The sequence below is a fragment of the Vidua macroura genome, chromosome 4, assembly GCF_024509145.1.
Source record: "Vidua macroura isolate BioBank_ID:100142 chromosome 4, ASM2450914v1, whole genome shotgun sequence".
Taxonomy (NCBI): domain Eukaryota; kingdom Metazoa; phylum Chordata; class Aves; order Passeriformes; family Viduidae; genus Vidua; species Vidua macroura.
In genome coordinates, this window is record NC_071574.1 from 44,027,323 (window position 1) to 44,052,092 (window position 24,770).

The 24,770-nt window shown below is 39.4% G+C and overlaps 1 protein-coding gene across 1 annotated transcript; it reads left to right on the forward strand.

Annotated features, from left to right (window-relative positions):
• Positions 1-601: 601 nt before the first annotated feature.
• ASAH1 (N-acylsphingosine amidohydrolase 1) lies at positions 602-16,686 on the forward strand. The gene is made up of 14 exons (XM_053976473.1): positions 602-727; positions 5,905-5,951; positions 6,147-6,237; positions 7,458-7,544; positions 8,487-8,565; positions 9,482-9,556; positions 10,374-10,419; positions 11,710-11,854; positions 13,029-13,083; positions 13,286-13,367; positions 13,971-14,102; positions 14,324-14,447; positions 15,141-15,197; positions 15,855-16,686. The coding sequence occupies exons 1-14, from the start codon at positions 608-610 to the stop codon at positions 15,942-15,944; spliced, it is 1,230 nt and encodes a 409-aa protein (XP_053832448.1). The 5' UTR covers positions 602-607; the 3' UTR covers positions 15,945-16,686.
• Positions 16,687-24,770: the final 8,084 nt, after the last annotated feature.

The following is a 24,770-nucleotide window of genomic DNA, read 5'->3' on the forward strand; positions in this document are numbered from 1 at the left end:
AGAACATGCACAGTTACAGTGTTCCTTGGTATGTCTGGTCCCAACCAGTCTAAATTCTTTATTTTGTGGCCAATCAGCTTTACATTTGCCAATTTTTTATTAGTACTATACTTACCTATCTCTAAAGCCATCCACCTGGTGAGTTTTTTCTTCTTTTTTTTTTTTTTTTTGGTCTATTCAGCATTAACCAACTAGTTAACCACATACCAACCATTACATTCTCTAGAAAGTTATTTATATCAGGTTACATAGGTATAAAAAGCTATGATTCGGGTTATATTGATATCTTATAACTCAAGCTATATAAGCTATAAAAGCTATATAACCTTGTAACTTTGACCTAAGTTACATAGGCATCACCACACAGCCTACCTAAAATCTGTGCAGGACACAGAGTGCCAAATCGCACTAGTGCCAAAGTGAAAACTGGTGCCACGGGTTTTCTCTCAGCGTTGCCAAAGAGAGGCGATTCTATTCCAGACTCTCCTGTGCGGAAGTTGCCTTTTGTGGGAGTGCGACTGAAAATGAACTGCTGCGCTTTATCATAACTGCACGGGCGGGGCCGGGCCGGGCCGCCGCTCCCGCCCCCGGCGGGCGGGGCTCTGTCATGTGGCCGCCGCTCCGGGAAGCGCCGCTCGGAGCGGAGCCGGGCAGGACCATGGCGGGCCGGGGTCGGGCGCTGCTGGCGCTGCTCGTCCTGGCGCAGCCCGCCTGGGCGCCGGACCCGGTGAGCCTGGCGGGGAACGGGCAGGGGCGAGCGGGGCCGGCGGGAGCGGATCGCCCCGGGGCTGGCGGGGGGGATGCGGCCACCGCCCTTCCCGAGGCGGGAGGCCGGGCGAGCCTCTGAATCCGCGCGTGTGGATGCGCGGCAGCGCCTCGCTGCCCCCGCGGGCTCCCTATGCCGGGCAGGGCTCCTGCGGCGAGCGGCGGGAGGGGCTATGCCACGGCGGTGTTGTACAAATCCTTGCTCGGCCCTGCGCTCGGTTCCGTGCGCGTTTCTAATGTCAGTGTCGCCCTGTTACACCGCAGCAGCGATTTCCAGAAGGAAAGTTAAGAGGCGCTTGCTGAAAAAGCGCACGGTTCTGAATCTGCTGAGTGTGTGTGCTGAGGTTCACCCGAGGGGAGGAGCGTAGAGCAGGTGGACTTGGTGTGTCGTTTCTTGTTCTTTCGGCCGTTTGGGTTTTTATAAACTGAACAAATTAAGTATTTAACTTTTGGTGGAATTTGGAAGCTGGGAAGGCGAGGGTAGTTATTTGGAGCAGGCTGGTTTCCATCTCCTGGGCATGTGAACAGTTGCTCTTGTTTCCTGGTGTATTCCTAAAGCAGCAAAGCATTCTTTCATCTCTTGAAGTTCCTAAATTTACTCATCTTCTATCAAGAGAACAGGTTTTAAATATCTCTGGGTTTCAAAATATTTTTTGCAATCTATGTTAAAATATTTTAGGAATATACTATTTTGGGAATATACTACCTCTTTTATTCTTTAGCTTGCTCCAAGTCTTTTTTGTTTGTTTGTTTGTTTTTAGCAAATTGCATTGACTTGGGAAAATTAATATGGGTTTTGTGGAAGGGGAGAGCTGCAGGCAATGACTGGATGGCGACTGTTCCCTTAGCGTCTTTTAATACACAGGATTTGGCTTTTCTCTCTCCCCTCTCTTCCCTTCTTCCAGTCCCAGCCTATCAGCCAAGAGCAGCTTCCTAATGCTATAAGCTATCTCCTGCTTAAAACACCTTCAGAGTCTTAGCCAAAAGTATCTTGGAGTGTGGAGTCGTAGGAGAAAGTGCCAGCTGTCAGCAAAGTAGTAGCATTAGAGCTTGATTTGCATTTGATTTCACTTGGTACATCTTTGCACTTGCACAATATCCGCTGTGTATCCAGGTTGCAGGTTGTGCTGCTGTGCAGCCAGGTATTAGGCTTGGATATTTTATTTTTGTTTGAGATGGGTTGCATCACATGGGTTGCTGAAGAATCCTTCCTAAGTGCCGCTCGGGTTCATCTCGTTAACAAAGAACACACAAGATAAATGCCTTGAACTACATCTCAGAGATGCAGTCTGTCAGTTCCTTTAGCTTTCATTGAGGCCCCCTTAACCATACTGACCTTTTTGTCCAAACTGCAGTTTAAGTTGTCTTGTCACTGTTCCTTCAGTACTGCAAGAGTACTCTTAACCTCTGTGTTCAGAAAGGTGAACAGCACTGGGACTCCTGCAGCACAATAGTGTTGCATTGGCATCATCCCGTGAGGGAAGAGGAGCAGAGAGAAAATGTGTTAGATCACAGAGTTCATAGACCAAAAGATGCTGAATATAACAGATTGACTGAAAATATGGAATTACATTTAATAGCTCAAAGAGGTAATTTTCTATTTGTTTTTACATAGGAAGGTGAAAAATATAAAATACATAAATATTAAGGAGGGATGCCAGAAATGGTCTACCTCTAAAATAAAAAAAAAAAGGAAGTGCTGGTATTCCTTAGAGTGGACAAGCTGCATTCAGTCTATTTCATATTAATGAAATCAGGCTAGGTGTCAAAATATTTACTCAGCAGTCATTAAACCTTGCATTAATTTTCTGTACTGCAGTCACTAATAACTGTTACTACTTGATTTTTTTTTTTACAGTTCACCCAATTCATATCAACAGCTTGCTAGTTATTTGGTTTCTATTCCACCTTTTTTTTTTTTTTTTACAATCTTCTGTGCTACTTCCACTTTTTATTTCCATATTTCCCCATACCATGTTCTACTTCTCCTCCACTGTGTTATCTTCCTGATAATGTTTCGATCCTGTGCTGTCACGCGTCTGGTTTTGTGTCATTACATACATCTCAGTTTCAAAGTTGGCAGTTCATAAGATAATCAAGATATGCAACCTACTGGTAAGAGTAGATTTTAAAAAGCAAAACAAAGGGAGCATTAAATCATCATTCAAGAATAGCTGTATTGCTCTTAGGGGGTTCAATGCATGTTTGAAAAGCACATTTATAGTGGTAATCTGCTGTTTGGGTCCAGCTTCCAATAGCTTTTTCTAGGGGAAAGCTGGCTTGTCACGCTGGAAACTGAAGGTGATTCTGACATGCTGGAAGGGTGTTCCTGCTTTTCTTGGACAGCATTTATTGTTCTTCCAGTGTCAAGCCTCTGCAGAGAGGAGAACCCCACTGACCACAGTAGTAACTTCATAGCTGCTTATTTTACTCTGGTTATAAAAAATACTTGATGTTTTTTCTGCTGCTGCCAGAAAATTCTTTAGGTGTCTTTTTTTTTTTTTTAACTTTCTCAGAAAGCTTTGCAGTTAATCTTTAGTTCATTGCAAAAGATAACATTTTTTTTTGTTCCCTGTTAGAACTTAGTGTAAAAAAACCAAAACAACAAAACACCCCACTTCTACTTTTCTGATTGTCTTGACATCTTTTTAAGTTGCTGCCTATGTGCCACGGAGCTGTTGCAGTCACTTGGTTTGTTCTCGTTGGAGAAGAGACTGAGGGGAAACCTCATAGCAGTCTACAGCTCCTCACAAGGGGAAGCACAGGGCAGGCACTGATCTCTTCTTGTTGCTGATCAACAATAGGACCTGAGGGAATGGCCTGAAGCTGTGTCAGGGGAGGTTTAAACTGGGTATTAGGGAAAGGTTTTTCACCGAGGGTGGTGGGGCCCCACCTGTCAGAGATCAAGATGCATTTGAACATGTTCTCAAGCACAGGGTGTGACTCTTTGGACTTGTCCCGTGCAGGGCCAGGAGTTGGACTTGATGATCCTTTGTGGGGACCTTTTAACTCAGGATGTTCTGTGATTCTATGATGTAATAGTTAACCTAAAGAAACAGTTAATAATCTCTAATTTCTTCAGATACCTCAATCAATTTTGAAAGACATACAGGTTGTTTTAAGAATTACTGACTTCTTTTCCTTGCTTTATTAATAATAACACATGTAAGGAGAGAACATTTTCTCTGTTCTCTATCCCTTCATCTGTTGATTTCCTCACCTTTTTTGTAGCTTAGGCTGCTAAGAACTGGGAAGATAAAAATAGCTGCAGGTACAGGATTAAAATCTCAGGGGAAGGTGCCAGGAGTGACATAACATTTAGCACCTTTAGCTTAAAATCCTCTGAAATCAGTTTTGCACAGGTGCCACTGTTTCCTCTGTGAGCATGGGCTCTCCTGACAGAGCAACTGAATTCTGATCCACTATGGATAACTTTTTTTTAGAAGCTTTATCTGCCAGTAAACGTATTTTGATGGAGATACTTCCTGAAGGTCCAAATCTGTTCCTCCATTGCAGTAGGATGTATATGTAATGTCACTTCTTTCTGATAGATTTTAAAATTGCAGGATGGAAAATTGCACAAGACAATTGCATCAATACTATTACGCATTTGTCTGGCTTTGCACAAAACCTCTGACTTTTGTTACCTAATTAGTCATCTGATACCCTCCTGCCCTCCTTGTTTTGATGCTTCCTCACTTTGAAAATTAAATGGCCTTTTGTGTTTGACTTTCTGTTCCAGCTGTGCAAAGGCTGTTAACTGCACTGCAGTGAAATCTAGGAAACACAAAGCTGCTGGTCCCATGCCTTCACCTCATGTGTTGGAAAACCAAAATTCATCTCATGCTTTCTCCCACCAACTGGAAACAGTAGAAAGAGATAACATTATAACACAGAAATCAATCCCAATTTAGAGTTGCTGTTTCTAGGTGTAACAAATTAAGGAGGTGTTTCAAGTCCTTGGCATTGCGTAAGACATTGTATTTTCTATATTAATGCATCAAAAACAGATAATGAGATTAGCCCAAAGAGAACATTGACATGAGCTAACTTCTTTGTCCCAGTTATGTAGGTGCTGGAGATGTTGTCACAGTTTTCACTGGAACCAGAATGCATTTCAAGGACACACTAGTAATCTAATTAATACAGCCTAATAAATATTGGAAATCAAGGGTGGGGAGGAAGGGAAGTGGTGGTGGAAGGATCACTCCATATTTTGTTTGTGTTCTGTCTCCCAAAACAATTGTGCTTTGGGAACTTTTCTGTGGAATCCCAGAACAGCACATATACCTTTATTTTTTCTTAGTGAGATATATTGTACTCTAAGGAGCTTACTGAACTTCTCACATAGTTTTGGGACCAAATCTGGCCTGCTGTCAACTGGCTTAAAGTGCAAGTGTGGGTGGCCAGTAGGCATTTGCTTGTATGTCAATGGGTAGAACATAGAATTACAACTGTGGCATGTATATGCAAATGTTTATTATATTTATATGCATGCTTTATGTAATTGATAGAAAAACAACTTTGCATTCACTTTGCATTCATCTAAAATTGTTCTCAAACTTTCATTTGTAACTAGCCATGCTCTCAGGAATGAAGGTATATTTTTTTGTTACATTCCTGACAGTACATCCACATAATGTTTAGCACCACTTCAGCAGCACTTCTCCACACTGAATCCTCAGCTCATTCCACCAGCTGAGGGATTGCCCAAAGTTCATTATGCTTTCCCTGCAGCTTAACACTAAGCATAATTAGGAATGACACTATAAAATGGGATTATGAATTGGACAAACAGAACAGACTGGTCCATACTGAGGTCTGAGGTTCCTGAACTTGTATAAAGAATATGCTTTTGAAGTGCTCTTCATTAAATCACACGGAGTAAAAATATATACAGTTTGTATATTTATCATACCCTTGTGCTTGCCCTGGACTACATTAGACAAGTTGTCTAGAGGTTTGTCAGACAACATGGGGAAGTTGCTGCTGGTCCCTCCTCTTCTATTTTCCTCTTTCCAAAGTTCCATGACTTTGAATTAACTGACTAGTCCTCAAGGTGTAATTCAAAACTAAGTCATCTAGAACAATAGTGTTTTAACAAAGAAGCTAAATAGTAATGTTTCATTGTCTTTGCAGTATGGAGAAGAGTGTAGGAGTAAAATGTACCCTCCTTCAGGACCAACGTAAGTAATCTGATTTAGCTTGTCTAACAAATTACAGAGAAGTTGTGATTTGCAAGTCTGACCAGGGCTTTTTTCTTGAAACTTGTTCCTGTTGCAGGTCTAAAAAAATGCTAGTTACAGGTGGGAAGCACCTGTTTTGTCAAATGTTTTTTCAGAGCCTTCTTTAAATTTGATCTCTGGTGTTTTATCTCACAGGTTCAAAGGTAATATACCCACATATGTCATAAATCTCGATTTACCTCCCAGCAAAAGGTGGGATGACTTGATGCGCGACAAAAAGACCGAGGTAAGAAATGCAGAGCTTGCTCTGAAGCTTAGCAGATGTAAAACTAGCACATCGCCTTTTGTTTTGAGAAAAGTTTTTAAAGGAATACATGTGCTAAAAGTATCTGAAAGGGATAATATTTCCTGTTGACTTTTCCAATATGATTCCAGTCCAAAATAATTGCTTGGGTAATTTTTTTTTCTGTTTAACACTTAAGCTAGCAGCATCAAGTGTAGAGACACTGGTGTTTGGGATGTAGAGGTGTAAAAACCAGTGTGCCATAAACAAGTGTGTGCCATTCCATTTATCAAATCTCCTTAGTCATGAAGTGGTGCAGAATGAAGAGGGAGCAATACACCAAAGGAGCAGCCTTGGTAAACTGAAGTGAAACTGAGGCAGCATCTCTTCTCTGCACCTCCCTACTTCTCTCAAAATGCTGCATGAGATGATGAAATAGCAAGGGGGAAATTAAGAACTTCCTGCCCTTTTCAGGAATGCTGGTTGTAGCACTGGTGTTTACATAGCACAAATAATTTTTTAATATTTGAGTCTATTTCAAACTGCTTAAAACAGTTGTTCTGAAGGTGGATGAAAATTGAGTTCAGTAATTTTTAATTTCTCAAACAAGGCCAGAGCTTTTTTGCTGTATCCCTTGACTTTGGCCTTTCCACTCTGAAAGCCAGACAAATTCTACTTACATGCTAATATTTATTTTAAAAGGCGTTGGAAGCTTCAGGTTTTGCCTTAAATTCTGAAGAGTTTTATCTCTTGTGTACTTTGGAGTTAGATCACATGGAGTGGAACTCTTTTTGCGACATTTACATGTTGCAAATCGAAAGCAAGTGCTTTAATAAGGAGTTTATTGAGTGTTTTTTTCTTCAGTAACATCAGTGCTTAAGCAAAGAGCTTGAAATTAACATTCTGAAAGACAGAAGAGTGCAGAGTATTAAAATGTGTTCAAAGGAGCAGAAGATGAGGATGGATTTCCTGTAATTTGTTATTTCTGGTATAAGGACACGTTGGAATTAATCAAGAAAGTTATTTGAACAAAGCTTGAAGAGTAATTCTAGTGGGGAGTTGGGGGTATTTGTCTCACCAAGGTGACATTCAGCACTTTATTTAAATATGTATTTTTCTCAACAAAGTGTTTTTTTCAAAAGTCTGTCAAGGAGTTCTGTTAGTATTTCAGCAATTCTTATGCTTAAGATCTTCTATTCAACAAAAGCTCTTGCTCTTTTTAGCTGAAGACTGTGGTCCAGAACATTAAAGATATAGCAAATACCTTCTTCCCCAGTGGCAAAGTTGTTGACATAGTGGATAACAAAATAGTAAGTATTTTCAGCTTAATTATTTTATTACTGTATGCTCTGACTACAGAATTAGAATGCTTCTGAATCTGGCAGTTAAGAACTTTCAAAGTTATTAATTTACAAGTTCTTAATACCACTTACGGAACAGAACAGAAATGCTATTTCAAACAGTCACTATGAAATTTTGCCTTGTTCTCTACTCTGAATGACTGAAACCATCAAACAAGAAATGCACATCTCTTCCTCCTCTAAATTTTCCTAAGATCTTTTCAAGTTTGGATTAGTAACACTAGACAAATATGCAACAGCCTTAGTTACTGTAGCAAAACACTCGACTGAAATTTTTTACCGTGTTCCACTTCTTTTAAACAGTAGAGTAAAATCAGTTTTTTTGAAAACTGTAATAAATGTCTGATTACAGGGACAACTTTGACCAGGCCTCACCTTAAAAATTAATTTGATTCTGATTAGAGTAAGCTTTGGCATGGATCAGGGGAAAGTAGTGTAGGGTTAGAGACAGCAAAAGGTTGGATCTCTACCCCATCTTTAGTTACAGCATATCCCTGTGTGCCTGAGTGGAGTGGACATAAATGCAGCTTTTACAGGTTGCCATGCCAATGTGTCAACGTCAGGGATGCCCATAAACACTGACATTGAGCTCCATTGCAGTTGAGCTTTTAATATATACGAGTCCTACTTCACTTTTCTGTCTGTTACTGCTAAGAGAGGCTGTGGTCATGTCCATTGCTCACGTCAGTGTTTTGATAAGTAAGAGTCTTACTTCCCTTAAGTGAATACTTATCTTCCAAGTACTCTGCAAACATCCACAAGTTCTACAGGCTGCAGAGAAATTAAACACTCAATAGTTGGGAGAAAAGTGTGCTTGTTGAGGAGACATTTGTTATAAGTAACAAAATACTGTTAATTTAAACATATATCATACAAAACTTTTCCTTTCAGGCTCATCTGACTGCCACACTTCCTTATCCTTTCAATGAAGAGCTCCAAGGGATTGCAAATTCATCTGGGATTCCTTTGGGTAACAGTTTCCAATGCTTTATTAACACAGTGGAAAGCTAGGAATACAGACTCATTTAAAATTAGGATGTTTACCAATATGCAGTTAGTTGTAGTCATCTGTGACTTTAACAAATCATTAAGTAAGTAGTTAAAGCAATAAATTACATCTCACACTAAACAAAAACAGTGTTTTAGAGGATAATGGAATAAATCACAAGCCTTTTATCAGGCTGGGACTGCTCTGTAGCTCTAAGTTCTCACTCCTAGGTTTTGGGAAGTGGAGCAAGTCTCAGCTCCTGTGCACCAAAATTTGAGAGAATCCTTTATTCTTGTTGGTTTTGCACTCTGCTGTGTGTCTGCTGTTGGCACAGAAAGAAGGCAAGGCTCAGTTTCCTGCTGTGCTTTCTTTCCCTTGTGGTCCTTGCCATGTCCTTCTGCCTTCCCTCTGTACCTCCTGCAGAAGAATGCCATTCCAGGTGAGGAGTAGGCACCGAGTTCTTTCAGAACTGAGGCAGCAGGACCACTGCCTGTTTGCCCTGCTTCCCTCATAGAGGAACAGTACACCTGCTGCTGGCAGCAGCTCTTATGTGGCAGTAGTGGTGCATATAGCAGCTTTCTTCATTAAAGTGAATTTTATAGCTTGTTATGGAGTTTCCAGAGGAGGAAGTAGCAATGACTGTCAACTTTGTGCATGGTAAGGCAGAAAGTCAGGGGATTCTGATTCCTCTATTTGCTTTTTAGGAAGCTCTTGATTTTGCTGAACCAGTCATTTTAAAGATCAAATTAGATTTAAATTGAAATGTTTAACAGAAATAGTACAGAATACTGAACTTCGCACTATGCTTTTTTGTAACCATTTCTTTTTCTCTTCATGGCAAGTTTCAAACTATTGAACTTTGTTTCTTTTTTTTTTTTTTTCTTTTTTTTTTTTCTAGGGGAAATCGTTATTTTTAACATTTTTTATGAAATTTTTACTGTATGTACATCAATAGTGGCAGAAGATAAAACAGGTAATGTAATCCAAAATAGTGTTAATAGTTTTCTTTTATGTAGAAGAGGGTCCATCTCAGTTATGCAAATACATTCCTCCTCAACTGCAGGCAGTAAGTCTGTTAAAGAGACTAAAAGGTAATAATGATGCCTAAGGACTGATAATTAAAGGTATTCCTTGAGAAAGGGAGTAAGAGTTCATAAGTGTCTTAGGTTTGAAAAAAAAGGACAAAAATACTTTCAAAGATAGTTTGGGTTTGGTTTTGTTGGATGGTGAGTTTTTGTGATTGGGGTGTTGGGGTTTTTTTAAGAAGTGATATTTGTTTTTCTAGGGGAAAGAAACATCAGCAACACACTTGAAAGTTTCTCAATGCCATGCAGGATTTTGCATCTAGTTTCTAGATATTGCATGTGTATGCTAATAGAGAAAATGGACAGTCTCATCTAAGAAAAGAGACTCTTTCATTCTCCTTCTTCTACACCCCTTGTCTGCACCTGTTCCAACTTAGGAAGTTTCTAAGGGATTCTGAGGGCTTACAAACATCTCACTTTTAGAGGAAGCTCAAGGTGTTCCCATTGCATTAAGATAAGGTGGAAAAATAAGAGGCTCAGATGGACAGCAATTTGCAAGATTACTTTATTTCAGTTATGGCAAAACACTTCTCTGATCACTAAAAACCCATTATTATATTGTGGTTATGAAAAGGGCAAGTAGAGAATGCTGTTTTCCTTGCACACTTTCCCAGGTATTTGACTACTTACTCATTTCTTTGGTTTCTAAGCTGAAATTTGTCTATTTCTTTGGAAAATTGTATTTCATTGTTTATTCTTGTATAGGGAAACTGTACCACGCCAGAAACTTGGATTTTGGACTCTTCTTAGGGTAAGTACTTAAACTTGTGACTTTTTTTTCTTTTTTAAACCCAAAGAAAAAGCAAGCTGAACTTCAAATAGCTACATACATTCTTTGAGTCTTCTTTGGATGTCCATAAGTCTGTGACAAGTAATTCTCCGTCGTGTGTTGTGAAAAAGGCTAAAATGAAAAGATCAGGATGTTCTGCTGATCTTATGTCAAACAGCCCCAAGTGCATCAAGAACAATTGTGTTTTACTACTTGCTTTTTTTCTCAGCTCCAGTTCAAGCTGTCTCAAACCAAAGAATGGCCCACGTAACCTGATCTCTGAGGCACAGTATAGCTTGTTCTTTACATGATGGGATGAAGCATCAATTTTAATATATGCAGTGAAATGAGGATTGGATTGGGGCATGGTGTTTTAATGATTTCCTCCCCAGTCCTCCCTCCCAGTTACTGTACTGTGCTCCACTGATACTTCCCATCATTCTTCATTTCCAAACAAACTCTGTAGTCTGTTGCCCAGTACTCATTAGTTCTTCTTTCATACCCCTGATCAGGTAGTTCAGCATTTGCTTTTATTACCCCAGTATATTTTGTAACATCACTCATCCAGATGATGCTTAATGCATAATTGGAATTAAATGCTCATCTTTATTAAAATTCCTACCTACCTATTAAAAACTTACCTGTTGTCTACTGTGACTCCACCTGTCCCTTGGTTTGGCTTGTGCTGGACTTCTCTCACTTGTCAGAAATACTGTGAACATGCTTCCTGAAAATAAGCAAACTTTCAAAGCTGCTCCCAGAGTCTGGATTATTTCCAGAGAATTTAATGGTCTGCTAAGTGCTATTTATCAACCTTTTGCCTAGAAACTGGTCTGACTTACCTTACAAACTAGAATTGGTACTTCTCTTCATGTAAAGCAAATCCAGTAGTACGTGGTTTCTTTTCTGCCTTTGAAAAATAAGAATTCGAGGTTTAGTGTCTCAGGCAGTACCTGTGGCTGCCTTTGCCAGCAGGTAGAGAACAGAATTATGTGTTCAAAACAAACCAGCTATGATGGTGGTGCTGTTTAATCCTGAGCAATATATATGCTCTTGGTTCAAACAAAACCTAGTTCTTTTCACTACCAGCTTGTGAGTTTAGACTTCTTAGTTGTTCCTTGCTGGTGCTGCTCATGTAACTACAGAGCAGTGATGTTGGCTGACATGAGTAAGATCAGAGGACAGGCATCACATACAGGATGTCTGCATGCTGTGAAGGGAAGCTTTGAAAATTACTGAGGGAAGTTTCATATGTTGTACTGTCTCCTGCAGGTGGGATGTTAAAAATAATTCCTGGACATTAACTCGGGAGCTGAAGCCTTTAGTGGTACTCTTGGACTTTCAGAGAAACAACAAAACAGTGTTCAAGTCCACAAATTTTGCAGGATACATAGGCATGGTGTCTGGAGTCAAACCAGTAAGTATGGGGATGGGGCCTTGTCGATTTGTTACAAATGCTTCAGACTTCCCTTTAATATTTAAATTTTTCTGCTTTCATGCTCTGCCTTGGGATGTGTTCCAATAAATAATCTCTAAGTTGTTTTGGTGCACAGCATATCTACTTGAAGACAGATGAAAGAAAACAATGCTACACCCCTCCTTGTGAAAGGAGATTGTCTAAATGAAATGTTTCTGTTTGGACAGTTCTTAAAAACAGCATTGAATTTCAAATATGAGCAAGAGTGAATACAAAGTGCTGAAGTGGTTAGAGTTTTTTGCTGGCTGATAGCTAATGCTGTGATCCCAGAGGTGAAATAGCAGATTTGTGCTATTTCATTCTTTCTCCAATCCTTCTTAGAAAAGGCAGTCCTGCATTTTAAGATTTCTTAGTTACATTTAATAGGCACCTGAAATCTGGGGTTTATATACATCTTAAAAACCAGCAGTACAGAACTATATCAGGGTGTCCAGCTTACCACAACTTCTTTTCTACATGTTCTGTGTTCTGTTACATGTAGGATTTCTTCTTGTAGAGCATTTCTGGCATAAATTCCTGCATTGTATCCATGTATTTTTGTCTTCTGCTCAAATAAATTGGGAAGATGCCATTCTGAAAATGATTCAGTGTAGCTGAAATCAGTTTTTGTCCAAAACATTAGTTGGAGAAGACAGATTTGAGTTTGAATTGTGTGTTCCAATTGGCATGGACTGCAGTGTGTGCAGCTGCATGCCCATGCAAATAGGAGTAACATATCAAGGTGTGCTTAGCACTGCAACGTAAAAATCTGCCTTCAAACTAGACTAGTACTCAGAGGTCTGAGAAGATGACGTATAGCAGGGAAAGGAAAACTGCTAATTCAGTGATGCAACACAGACCAAGAGGAAAAAATGGCCACAGACTTGACTTGCTTAGCAGAAAAGCATGCCTTGCTGATTGTCTGCCAGGTCAAAAAACTCATTTCTACTTATTCAAGCCCTGATAAATTATGTTCTTCTCAACATGAGCTTGATCTTGCAGTCTGTTATCAAAGGGGAAGAGTCTAACAAACAAGAAGCTCAATTGGCATCTAAATTGCAATGCTGCCTTTTGTTTTTTACTGGTACTCGTGGGCTGGCAATGGCTGAAGGTTGGCTTGTTTAATGCTTTTCAGAACTTGTTCACTCTGACAATGAATGAGCGTTTCAGTCTTGATGGTGGTTATGTAGGTGAGTAATGCTCATTTCTTTCATTATTTCTGCACAAGTTTTCTAGACCTTGGGCAAACCAGTTACCTTAATAAACAGGCACACAAATGGTGAAAAGATTGCAGATGAGTTAGATAAAATGCAGCTCATTTTAAAATGAGCTGTGAAAGTTAGAATAGCATGAGTGAACCATCTGAAAACAAATTATTTTGATATTTTGCAGGAATCTTTGAATGGTTTCTTGGTAGAAGAGATGGTATGTGGATGGGCTTTCTTACAAGAACTGTATTAGAGAATGCTACAAGGTATTCCCTCTCCCTCTAAATATTGTGCTTCTTTAATCTGCTTTGCATTCAACTAGCATGAATACTGTAGATATATGCTTATTATCCAGTGATATAGATACCTTTCTTGTGACCTTAATTTTAAATACTTCTGGTTTTGCTGGTACTCTGGAGCAGGAGGCAAAGCATCACACGTGATCCCTCAAATATTTTTCCTCAGATTTCTTTTTTCCTGATGAGCCTGTTGGTAATCTAGATGCATAACAGCATTCTGCATCAAAGCACATCCAACAAGTACTAGTACATTGTAGGAAGTAAGCAGAAACAAAGCTTTTATGCAATAAATCAATTCAGTGGAATATGACACAATATGTCATCATTTTACTTATGTTTTAACTGTAGAAAAAGTGCAGAGAGCGCCTCTAAAACAATCATACTTCAAGTACAAAATGAGACGAGAAGTTTTACTTAAATGTGTTCCTGTATCATGAGCCTGTCTCTCATTTGTGCATGAAAAGGGAAGAAAGGCTTAACTACTCAAACTTTTCCTGGTTCTGTGACACTTGCTCTTCAGTACTTGAACCATTTATACCATTTAATAGTCCAACATTATCTTATCCACAGTTACCAGGATGCAAAAGACAGACTGGCAAAAACAAGACTGCTGGCTCCAGCTTACTTTATTCTGGGTGGAAAAAATTCTGGAGAAGGGTGTGTGATAACTCGATCCAGGACAGCTGCTCTAGATATCTGGGAGTGAGTATGCTTGACCTGACACCTGACTCAGCTTTCCAGAAGAGGACAGATAATTGTGTGCTCTGTTTCTTGTGACTTCCGTTGTACGAGAACTCACTTCTTTACCATCATTGAAAAATACCACAGCATATAAATAATGCATCTGTATATAGTATATATTGTATTCATGCAATTACTATATACTTAGAGAAGCCAAACACAAACTTAGACCTCTTTTCCAGCCTTGATATCAAGAAGGGCACATGGTATGTGTTAGAAACCAACTACGATCGCTGGAAGCCTCCCCTGGTGCTGGATAATCGTAGAGGACCTGCAATGAAATGCCTGAACCAGACAACACAAGAGGTAAACATCCTCCAAATATCTCATATCCTGCTGGTCTGAAACTCCCAGGTTGCAGTACTGACCTGACACAGCCAGGAGCATTCAGGTCACTTAAAAGCACAGGTGTAATGACAGAAGTGGCTGATGATTTTGTGGTAACTTGTCTCTGCTTCTGGGTTAGAAGAAGCTGGCTCTTTACATGGGGAAGTTTTGTGAGTTTTTTGTTTATTCATTTGTTTATTTGTTTGGGTTTTTTGGGAGTATTGTTTTATTTTTTTGTTTCGGTTTTGGTGGTGGCTTTAAGGGGGATTGGGTTTTTGGGATTCTTTTTGGTTTGGTTGGTTGGTTTGTTTGTTTGTTTTGGGCTTTCTTTTCATCTAGGTGGGTTTCCTGGAAGTATCTTCAGCAGCTGCATATGCAGGAGGGTACACCCAGAGATACCTTGAAAAAGATTTGTGGTGTTTTTAGGGTAGTTTTACCAGTGTAATTCAAACACACACTCTTGTGCAGCAAACACACTTAAGTGTCCATGCTCTACTAAGATCTGGTCTGATTAAATTTTGCAGCCCATATTCTTCTGATATCAAAATGTTATGGGTATCTTGTACTCTTGAAATTGCATTGTGTTATTTAAGCGAGGTGTAAAAAAGTTAGTTCTCAGCATTTACATTAACAGGTAATGCTCCTTAATATCAGTGTATTATTTTCTTTCAGAATCTCTCCCTACCAGCAATTTATGATGTTCTCTCCACAAAGCCTGTGCTCAACAAGGTAATGCTTCTATTTTTGCAGGAAGTTTAGAGTGGGGAGCAGACCACTATCTACTGTACATGTAAGGAGGAGGCTTCAGTGGTCCATTCAGTGTTTTGTAGGTGAAAACATGTATGTAAAAACAAATTTCACGTTACTTTGTGAAAGCAAAATATAATTGCTGGACTAGCTATTTTCCAAAGGCCCTACAGCTTTAAAATTCTCAGTAGCCTGAGCCCTTTCCTCATAGCTGGCCCTGGTTTGAGGCAGCAGCTGCTCTGCAGACATCTTGAGCACCCTTCTAACCAGAATTAATGTGTGATCTATATCTGTGTAATTCATATAAAACAAGTTAATATACCTCATTACTTAGGCATAGTAGAGGCACATTACTCTTGCAACACAAGAGGTTTTAGTCTGGAATTGAAATTTTGGTGTTCAGGAAAAAAATCTGAAGGAAATAGTTTTTAAGAGTTCTTGAATGATGAAGTTTAAGTTCCTGTGTTAAGTGGAGGCAGCATTCTGAGAACACAGACAATTCATACTTGCATATTGTTGACTGAAGAAGGTAAACACTCATTTTAGTAGAACTGTTCACCTGTATCAGAGAGAGTTTTTCACTAATTGCTGTAATGTGGTTTATTTTCTTTTTTCTTCTTCCTCCCCCGTGTCCATTAGCTGACGGTGTGCACAACGCTGATGGAGGTGTATAATGGCCATACAGAGACTTACCTGCGGGAATGCCCAGATCCCTGTAGTCCTTGGTAGCCCTGTGTCTCTCCATGTTGGAAGCTGCTTGTCCCAGTGGGCAGTCCTCCATGAGAAAATGCTTCTGGAAAGAGATTACTCAGTCTAACTCCTTTCTTCAGAAATCTAGTGGCTCTATAGAAATGGCAAAGCGCTTCTAACAGTGAAGGACCCTCTCTCACAGCAGACTTTCTTGGTTTGTAACCAGCAGTTCTGCTGACAGGAAATGTATGCTCATGAGTGTCTGGTGTGATTTCAGCCATTTCTGCCAAATGAGTTCAGCAGTTAGGTCTAGATCTCTTCAGTCTTGGCAGTATTTTTGGTGTGTTGTTGGTTGGGGGTTTGTTAATTTTGGGGGTTTTTTGGTTTGGTTTATTTAGATTAAAATACTCCTAAAGAACACAAGTTATAATGGCACCTACCAAGCATCAAAAAGAATTGGGTATAAGAAGACCATCTGGGACAATACAGTTCTGTTATTCTTTCATAAGCACTTAAAATTAATTGCTATTGTTCTGGTATAATATGACGATATGTCCTTTTATAAAATAACCTACCAAGTATCATATATAGTCACAGAAACAAGGTCTTGGGGAAATATTGGAAACAAGATCTGAGCCAAGAATGTCTCGCTACTGATTTATAACTCTCTTGCTGAAGCTCTTTCTTGGCCTGATAACAAATGTGGTTTTTTAATACAGATTTTTCTGTTGTCTCAAAAAAATCCTAATACAATAAAGAAAAGATACTTTCTATCACCAAAGTACACATGTACTGATTTCATTCTTCAGTCTAAGACATCATGCATGTTAGATACCACAGTGCTTTCATTTCCAAATAGACTGTGTCTGAAAAACTGATTTCTTCTGATTTGGTAAACTGGTAGTTAAAGCTATTATCATAATAAGGTAATTGGGTTGTTTTGGGAGGATTTTGGTTCATTGGTTTTTTTGAAGGTGGGGAAAGGAAGTCAAGTCAGATTACACCATTGTCTGCAATTCACGTTAAGAAAGAAAGGTTGTTTAGGGAGAAGTAGTAGCACCCTTATATCCTAGGAAGCAGATAATGTAGGAGGCAGTAGTTTTATCTGCGCCACTGGCTGCATTGCTGGGACTAGCTTACAGTTCCAACTCTGTTTTCTACACAAGAATGCTATTTACCAAATAATTTTAGCAGCTGATAAAGAAACACGGCTTTTGGTTGAAGAAAATAAAGTACTACTGATGTTCTAGGCCTTAGAACAATGCCTGTAGTAGCACAGCAAGAAGCAATTAAGGGGGATGTAACACTGACAAATTGAGAGCACACAGAAATCAATGTCCCACTGATTAAACGAGGCCCAGTCTAGTTGTACATCTAATTTCTTTTTTAACTGAAGCATACAAGCAGAAGTGTGTTAGCATGATTGTACTTCCAGGGTCCATTTCTAATCTCAGCTATGAATATTGAAGCCAAATATAACAACACAATTTAAATCGGTGAAAAATGCTTGTGTGAAACAGCTCCTGGGCCATTTGATTCATATAAGACAATTAAACCAAGTCAGATGTTACAGTCCGTACTGTGAAAAGCCCATCACGTGTTTCTGAGTGCACACCTCAACCTGCTAGGGGATTGTTTGGATTTATGTGGAATGAAGTTGTGTAACATCCATAATCAAATTACTGCGTAATTTAAAAATCAGTTTACTTGCTTAATTGGTCTTGTCCCACTTTAGCATATGTAGAACAAGGCAGTGTAGACTAGTAACAGTTATTAAGTAATGTCCCTTGTGCAAGACAGTCCTCATTTCCACACTTGAAATTGCTTTACAATTGCAAAAGGACAGCTAAATTCCATAGATGTCTGTCCAGAGCCTGACTGCCTATGCTGCTATTCACTAAAATAAACAAAGGTATTTAAAAACAAAACCCCAACAATTGTCTTACTGTGTCTGCCTTAATGTACAAAAAGTGATGAATGTAATTAATTGCTTATTGATCTAACCTTCACCTGTCAAGTCTGAAAGTTTTCTCAAGCCAGACAAAAAATTTAACTTGCTTTTGTTACAGATAGACATACCTATTTTAATGTCAGTTTACTGCCTTTCCCCTGCTGCTGCTGCTCTAGGCACAGTGGTGGAAGCTATGACCATTTCGCTGAAGAAATGTTTGCAGCTACTTCCAATGTTGGGAATTTGTTTAGCTGCCTTTTATTTTACATAGAAAGATACAATGGCAATGGGTGTGTTTTTTCATATTAATTTGCTGCACACATAGTTGAGATCCCTCACAAACACTGAGGGGGTGGTCTCATTACTTTTTCTTAGGTTTGTTTTTTTTCCCAGGTCAAGTAGCCATCCATATATATTTTTCTCTTCAAGTTTACATAAGAGTTTTATGCAGCTTTCCTAATTCAGTTGTGAAAAACAAAATTGTTTCAAAAAAGTCAATATGTGAGCAACAAGAAAATCATACTTAATTTTTGATTATTACTGCAAAGTCTAGTTCTAGAAAAACCAACTTCAGTCTTAGCTTCTAGCAGATTTACTGTTTATGTAAATACAAAGAGTTAATCCAGTTTACTATAAACTAAATTAAATAAAGTGTTACAGAAGAGACCAAGCTGTTTGGGTGCTGGCATTTAAATGAAAAAAAAAAAAAAAAAAAAGTCAGTTTACAAAGAAAATTTTTCACCTTTACTGTTTCAGGAACCCATGCAGTGAAGCCCCATACCATTTCAGAGGAAAAAAGAATGTCATCTCCCATGTTAAAAAGCAAAATTTTGGCAGTTAATGAGGACAGGAGAAGGCAGGAATTTGAATCTTAATCAAAATTGAGCAGTAGTTCTGGGACATAGGTGCAAGTGAGTTTGGTTTAGAGTCCATTACAAGTCAAGGCTTTGCTTAGAAGGAAAACTCCAGAGCAGGGCCCATAGATGTCCTGGCAAATACCTGCAAGGAAAGCAGCAAGAGTAAATAGAAGATTTTCACTGGAGTGAGCAGGCGTGATGGAGAGTGGAGGGACAAGCAGCAGGTGAGAGCTTCAGGCAGGGTCCACAACTAACAACAAAATACTCCTTCCTCCTAGCACCAGCACGTGTCCTGCTTTCACACAGCCAGCTCCTTGGGCTACAGATGCAAGGAGAAAGAAATGCAAATTAAAAGCTGGATTCCACCTCAGTGGCTGGCAACAACAGCTTATGGCATGGATCCTCAGATGAACTCTTCTGCTTTTGGAGGACCAGAACTGTTAGTGAGAAGGGCACACCCAAGCTCTCTGAGCAGTAAAACCTCTCATCCTTTCGACCAGAAGAACAAGATGAGCCAGGAGTAATGCTCAATTAAAGAAGTGGCACAAGCCACAGTTTGCCTTGGGAAGAAAACTGCAGATATTTATGCATTTTGTAAGAAGCTGCCTTTGACAGTTAAGAGAGTCTGGAAACTGAACATACCAGTTAGCCAAAGGCTGTGATCTAGAACCAAGCAGACCATGTGGTTGTTCCCACGAGCTCTGCCTACCAGTTTTTCAGACCATTGTAACTTGGCAGAATCAAAGATTTTAAAGGTCCTTTGTAACTATGTCTGCTCCCACACAGTTACGTACAGGAGAGGACAATAATTAAAAAGGAGCTAGCCTGTCTACATACCAAGAAGCACTATACTTAGGACATTTTCTGATCTGCAGTGAATCAGCTCTGAATTACATTAATTTTATATGGGACAATCTCAGTCTAATCTGTTTTGCAAAGTTTGTTCTCCTAGCTCAAGGGTTACACATGAGCAATAGAAGGATCCCAGTAGTGGGACTGCCTCTGCTGGAGATTCTGCATTTAAGGTAACTCCAGTCTTTTCGTAATGTTTTATACTAATGGTCTTGTCTTTCTTTTAAACTTGCTAAGTTTTCTCTATTTGGCAGATACAGAGTGTAGGAAAAGAAAATCCTCCGGATTTTTCCTCCTTATATTTCAGTGTCAGTAAGAAAGCTTTTTTTTTTTTTTTTGGTCTGCACTAAAAAAGATTAGATCACAAGCGCTGAGTTGTTGCAGTGTTGCATTGCCATCTTGTTTTTAAAGCGAAACTTTAATTCAGGCACTAGACATAGTGTTTTCTCAGGCTACACCCACCATCTGAATTGCACCAGTATTTAAGCTTTGAGTAGTTACATATAATTTGCATCAGCGTAGTTTCCAAAATGCTACATTTACGTTTCTGCAAGAGGTGTACATGCACCATCCCCTGAGAGCTGGAAACAGTTCTCCTAAGACAGCCATATCCAGCTCCATGAACCTTCATGCCTTTTGTGTGAACCAGCTGGGAAAAAGAAGTAAATGTGACTGGATGGAAAGGAGAAAACAGGGAAGGGGAAAAAAAAAAAGTTAAAGGAGCAGGAGCCAGTGTCAGTAAATGTTAGAGGAAAGAGAAACAAAACAGCAGAAGAAGACAGACAGTAGTGGCAGGCTATGAAGATCTGGCAACTGCAGTATGCCCCTCTACTGACCCTTTGCTGTCACGTGAATCCCCAACCAAAATGTGCTTCCTCATCTGCAGCAACTGCTGTTACCATATATTTTCAAATTATGCTGAGAGACAGTATATCTAAATTGATTTTTTAAGAAAAGAATATTGAAATTAAAAACACATATCAAGCAACTGTTCTTCAGATTTAAAATCAAGATAAGTTGCATTAGAAGTATACTGAGGCTGTGAAGTGGCCAGAAGCGTAGAAGCCATTCATTCCCCTTTCTTTTTGAATCAGATACAATCTCTTTGTATGATCCCAAAATTCCCTTTGCAGAGATCCCTTGTTTCGCTCACTGCACAGGATGGGCTGTGAAGAATGTGGTTCCTGTGAAGAGTGAGAACAACATAACAAAGGAGAAACCTGTTCCAGTTTTCAAGACATCTCTCTTGCAAGAGAAGGGATGATGTTACAGACCAGATACATCTCAGTACCTACTGGGTCCACTAAACTCACCCCAGCTCTGCCAGGTGCTGTACAGGCAGTAAGTTGTGGTGTCTAGCTGGTGCCCAGTCTGTGATACCAGGGGTTGTGTTTTGGAAGTACGGATTACAGAGGCAATTAAGACAGTGGGAGCTATGCTGCAATTGTATAAAGTAGTGTAAAGTGAATCCTAATTTTTTTACATCTCAGTTGAGTCTCTCAAAACTATCCAGCAGTCTTGATTTCAAACTCTGTACGTCAGAGCTCCATATGTAACACAGACACAATATTCCCTTACTTTTCTCATTATCAGGAAGATAAACTAATGCAAAAAGTCTAAAGCTGTCAAAGAAAGATTTAATTTGATCCCAGCAAGTCTTCAAGGATCATGGAAAGCAGAGCATCATAGGGGAAGTGATAAAAAAACGAATGAATTCAATGCCAGGTTTGTATGATTCACAAAATAAGCAGGGCTCAAAGTATGCTGAACAGAGATACCCCCATGTTGGTGAGGCATTGACTTTTTGAAAGGGCCAGCACAGGGAAAAAGAGGAGAGATGTGACTGTTTGATTAAGAGCCCTGTGAGCACAGGGCAGCAGGTTCCATACAACTACTTATTATGATTCTAGCATTTTCTTATTTTGTAGTGCTTGAGTGTCTGGGCTAGACAGGTTGAGATTTTAATTGATGAGGAGAATGAAAGATACAGCAGATTCTGGCTTCTATGTGTCTGTGTGAGAAAGAGAGACAATAAAGGAACTTGACACAGATCTCATTTACTCAAGGCGTGCACCACAACCTCCCACCATGCCATCTGCACCAGCCTCTGCACTGCCAATGGGTCAAGCATACTACATTTGCTTTGTGAAGATCTTCCCTATACTTTTGCCCCCCTAAAGCAGCAACCCAATAATTTTCTCCTCCAACCTCTGGTCAGACTCTATATTTATTTTTTCCTCTGGAGACTGCTCAGCTGATTATCTACCTTCTTCCTATCAAGTAGCTTGCAAGTGCAGTGCATGCCCATATCATTCCAGATAAACATCCCAGCCATCCAAATGGGTTTGAAAGGAAGCCAAGTGACTTTGCCTATCCCCGTCTCAAGCTCCTACTTTCAATAATGTCTGTGTTACACAATATCACAACAACATACCAGCACAAATCCTGCTTCCCACGGCCCTTGGTGCCATGGCTACCTGCACTCTGAAATACTTCTTTATTTTTTTTTTAATAAATAGTATACTTTTTTTTCTTTCTTTTTTTTTTTTTTTTGGCTTGGCTCTGAGTGTGCAGAGCTGAGCCAGCACCTCTGTCTGCTACATGGGGGTTAGCTGTCCTTGCCAAAGGAGTTGTCAGACACAGCATGACAGGTGACAGCCGTTTCCTCTTTCTGAAAGCAGTGTTCCCAGCCACACCACCCCTCTCCTTAATTTAGAAAGCTGTTTTGTTGTCATCTGGTTCTACACTTCCACATACAGGCTGATGGCTGTAATAGGAATAACAGCACTGAGGTTACACAACACTTTCCCTGTTCAAACCACTGGGCAAGGAAACCCACAGGAACTGTTTATTGTAAACATATCCCACAGACTAAACCCAACAGGTAGCAGCAAGCAGTCTTGCTCCCCTGCATTTTCTGGTGTAACATGACAACAAAGAATCATGCTCAAGAACCACTATATTGGAATGAGGTATAGCTTTTCAATTTTACCCTGTGGACATTCTATGTTTGCAGTTGAAGGTTCATGCCAAATATACTTCTCACCTCTGAGTATCTGCCAAGTGGATTCTTATTAATGGGGGGGAAAAAAAGAGCAATAGTAGATTTTTTTTTCTCAGCATAAGAGATGAAACCAATCTCTGCTACTATAAATTGCAAGACCAGAGCTAATCTCAGGGATTTTTTTACAGTCACCTCTTCTTGCAGGTTTCTAAGCAGCAGCCTCAAACCTTTGAAGTTTTTTAAATTCCTGCTTAGAACTGTTAAAATATGAGGGTTTTTTTTTTTTTCTAATATCCACCAGTTCTCAGAGGCACTACCTTCTGTAGTGACATTTACAGATGCCAGTCTCACAATCTGTCCTATGCAGGCAAACACCCACACCTTGACTCCTCAGTAGACTCCTCAGTGGAGTCTGACTTGCCACATGCCTGGCAAGTCAGAGAGTCAGAAATGCAGCAACAAATAGCAGTAACAAAAGCACAATACATGCTGCAACATGTACAGTGGAGCTGTAAGTTGCATCACTACAAAACACCTGCCTCCACTGTGCAGATATAAAAAAAAAATTTCAGAGGCACAGATTTGAGATGAAATGTGATGATTGCAATTCTAATAGAACTCAGTATTTTAACCCTGTACTGTACAATGTCTGGCAACCTTATTTCAACATTGTTTTTAAACAGAGATATCTAATCCATAATATAGTATCCATAACTTTATCTTCTAGAAAGGTACAGTGAAAAATTGCTCTTTCTTTCCTTTTGAAGACATAAACCACCTAAAAGGATTAATAAGTAAAAATATGGGAACTAGTAACCATTCCAGTTTTTCCTTCAAGATATTAAAATTTCCAGTTCGGTTTGGTTCTGAAAGCTTCTAAACAAATTATGTAAATTACCTATCCTAAGTACTTGGTTCACAACAGCAACAAAAAGAGTTAATGATTATGTTACTTTTAGTCTTCTAAAGTTATGCTAATGAAAACACTAATCAAAGACTCCAGTCACCTTTTCAGTCCTTTCCTGTTGTAGGTGGATTTCATGGAGCAAAAGGATTTATAGCTTCATCATGACACAACATAATATATAAGACTAAATTTATTCAGTTGCTAATGAAATGTGATTTGGGGACTCTTGCACCAGCTGGGTGATGATTAGGGCTTATCACAGATAGGTCTAGGAAAAGGCTGGGAAATACTTAAGCTTGTTTTGCAGTTGCTTCGAGCTCTTAGGAAAGGAGCAATTTCTCTGCAACATCAGCCTGAAGTTTTCTGCCCGTACAAGAGAGGTAATTATAAGGTTTTTAACTGATTTGCAAGTGATAGGGTTATGTGAAGTCTGGTAAAATCCTATCAAATCTTTCTGGTTTAGTGCCTTTTAAACTGTGAGATAGGTACTTTGTCTTCTCAGCTCAAAAAAAATGCTAATTAAGCAACTGGCTTCAGAGAAACCTTGCAAAACTTGCTCTATACGATGCCTCTAAACTTGAAATTCTGCTTTTAATAGTTGCCTGCTGGCACAACAAGCAACTCTGCGTAGGTTTCCCACAGCAAAAAGGGGATCCTAAATGTGGATTCTGATTATGGGAATGGCTCCATATAGACAGTAAGTAGCAGGGCTACTCAAACATCTATGTTACTGAATAATTTTTAAAACAAATGTGTTAGGAAGATAGTTCCTAGCCTCATAAAAATAAATACTTTAAAAGCAGAGGAAGTTCTAAGTTAAAGTCTGACTTCCAGAATATCTTGTCCATACATGCTATCAGCTGGGGGAAAAAAAAGGGAGGGAAAAATCTACATGAGTAGTGGAATACCTGTCTCCTTAACAAAGACTATAGCTCAGCTGCAGAGCAGAATTCTATTTAAAGCCCTTCTTGCTTCAGAGGGCTATACACTTCCTACTCTTTTCCTTGGTAAGGGTGGTCTCCAGCTCCTCTCAAAAGAGAACTGCTGCCTGTCAACTGAAAACTACACAATAACTTTTTAAAATCAATAGTTTTCATGAACTGTGAGATTTCAAATTGGGTGATTAAATGACTGTGAGGTTTTTCAGAGTGGATTGGAGAAATAAAACGTCAAATATAGCAGAGCACAGTAGAAAAACTTTTCCCCTGTTTTAATTTTAAATAATTTTACTATAAAATACATCCAAATTTGATTCTTTTGTAGCCTAAAGGAAGATTTTTTGAGGGGGCTGTTT

Bases quoted from the DNA above. Each gene is read 5' to 3' on its own strand.
- ASAH1 (XM_053976473.1), top strand. From the start codon at position 608: ATGTGGCCGCCGCTCCGGGAAGCGCCGCTCGGAGCGGAGCCGGGCAGG. The intron at 11,855-13,028 runs GTAAGTATGGGG...AATGCTTTTCAG, and splicing joins TGGTGTCTGGAGTCAAACCA to AACTTGTTCACTCTGACAAT. The intron at 13,084-13,285 runs GTGAGTAATGCT...GATATTTTGCAG, and splicing joins TCTTGATGGTGGTTATGTAG to GAATCTTTGAATGGTTTCTT.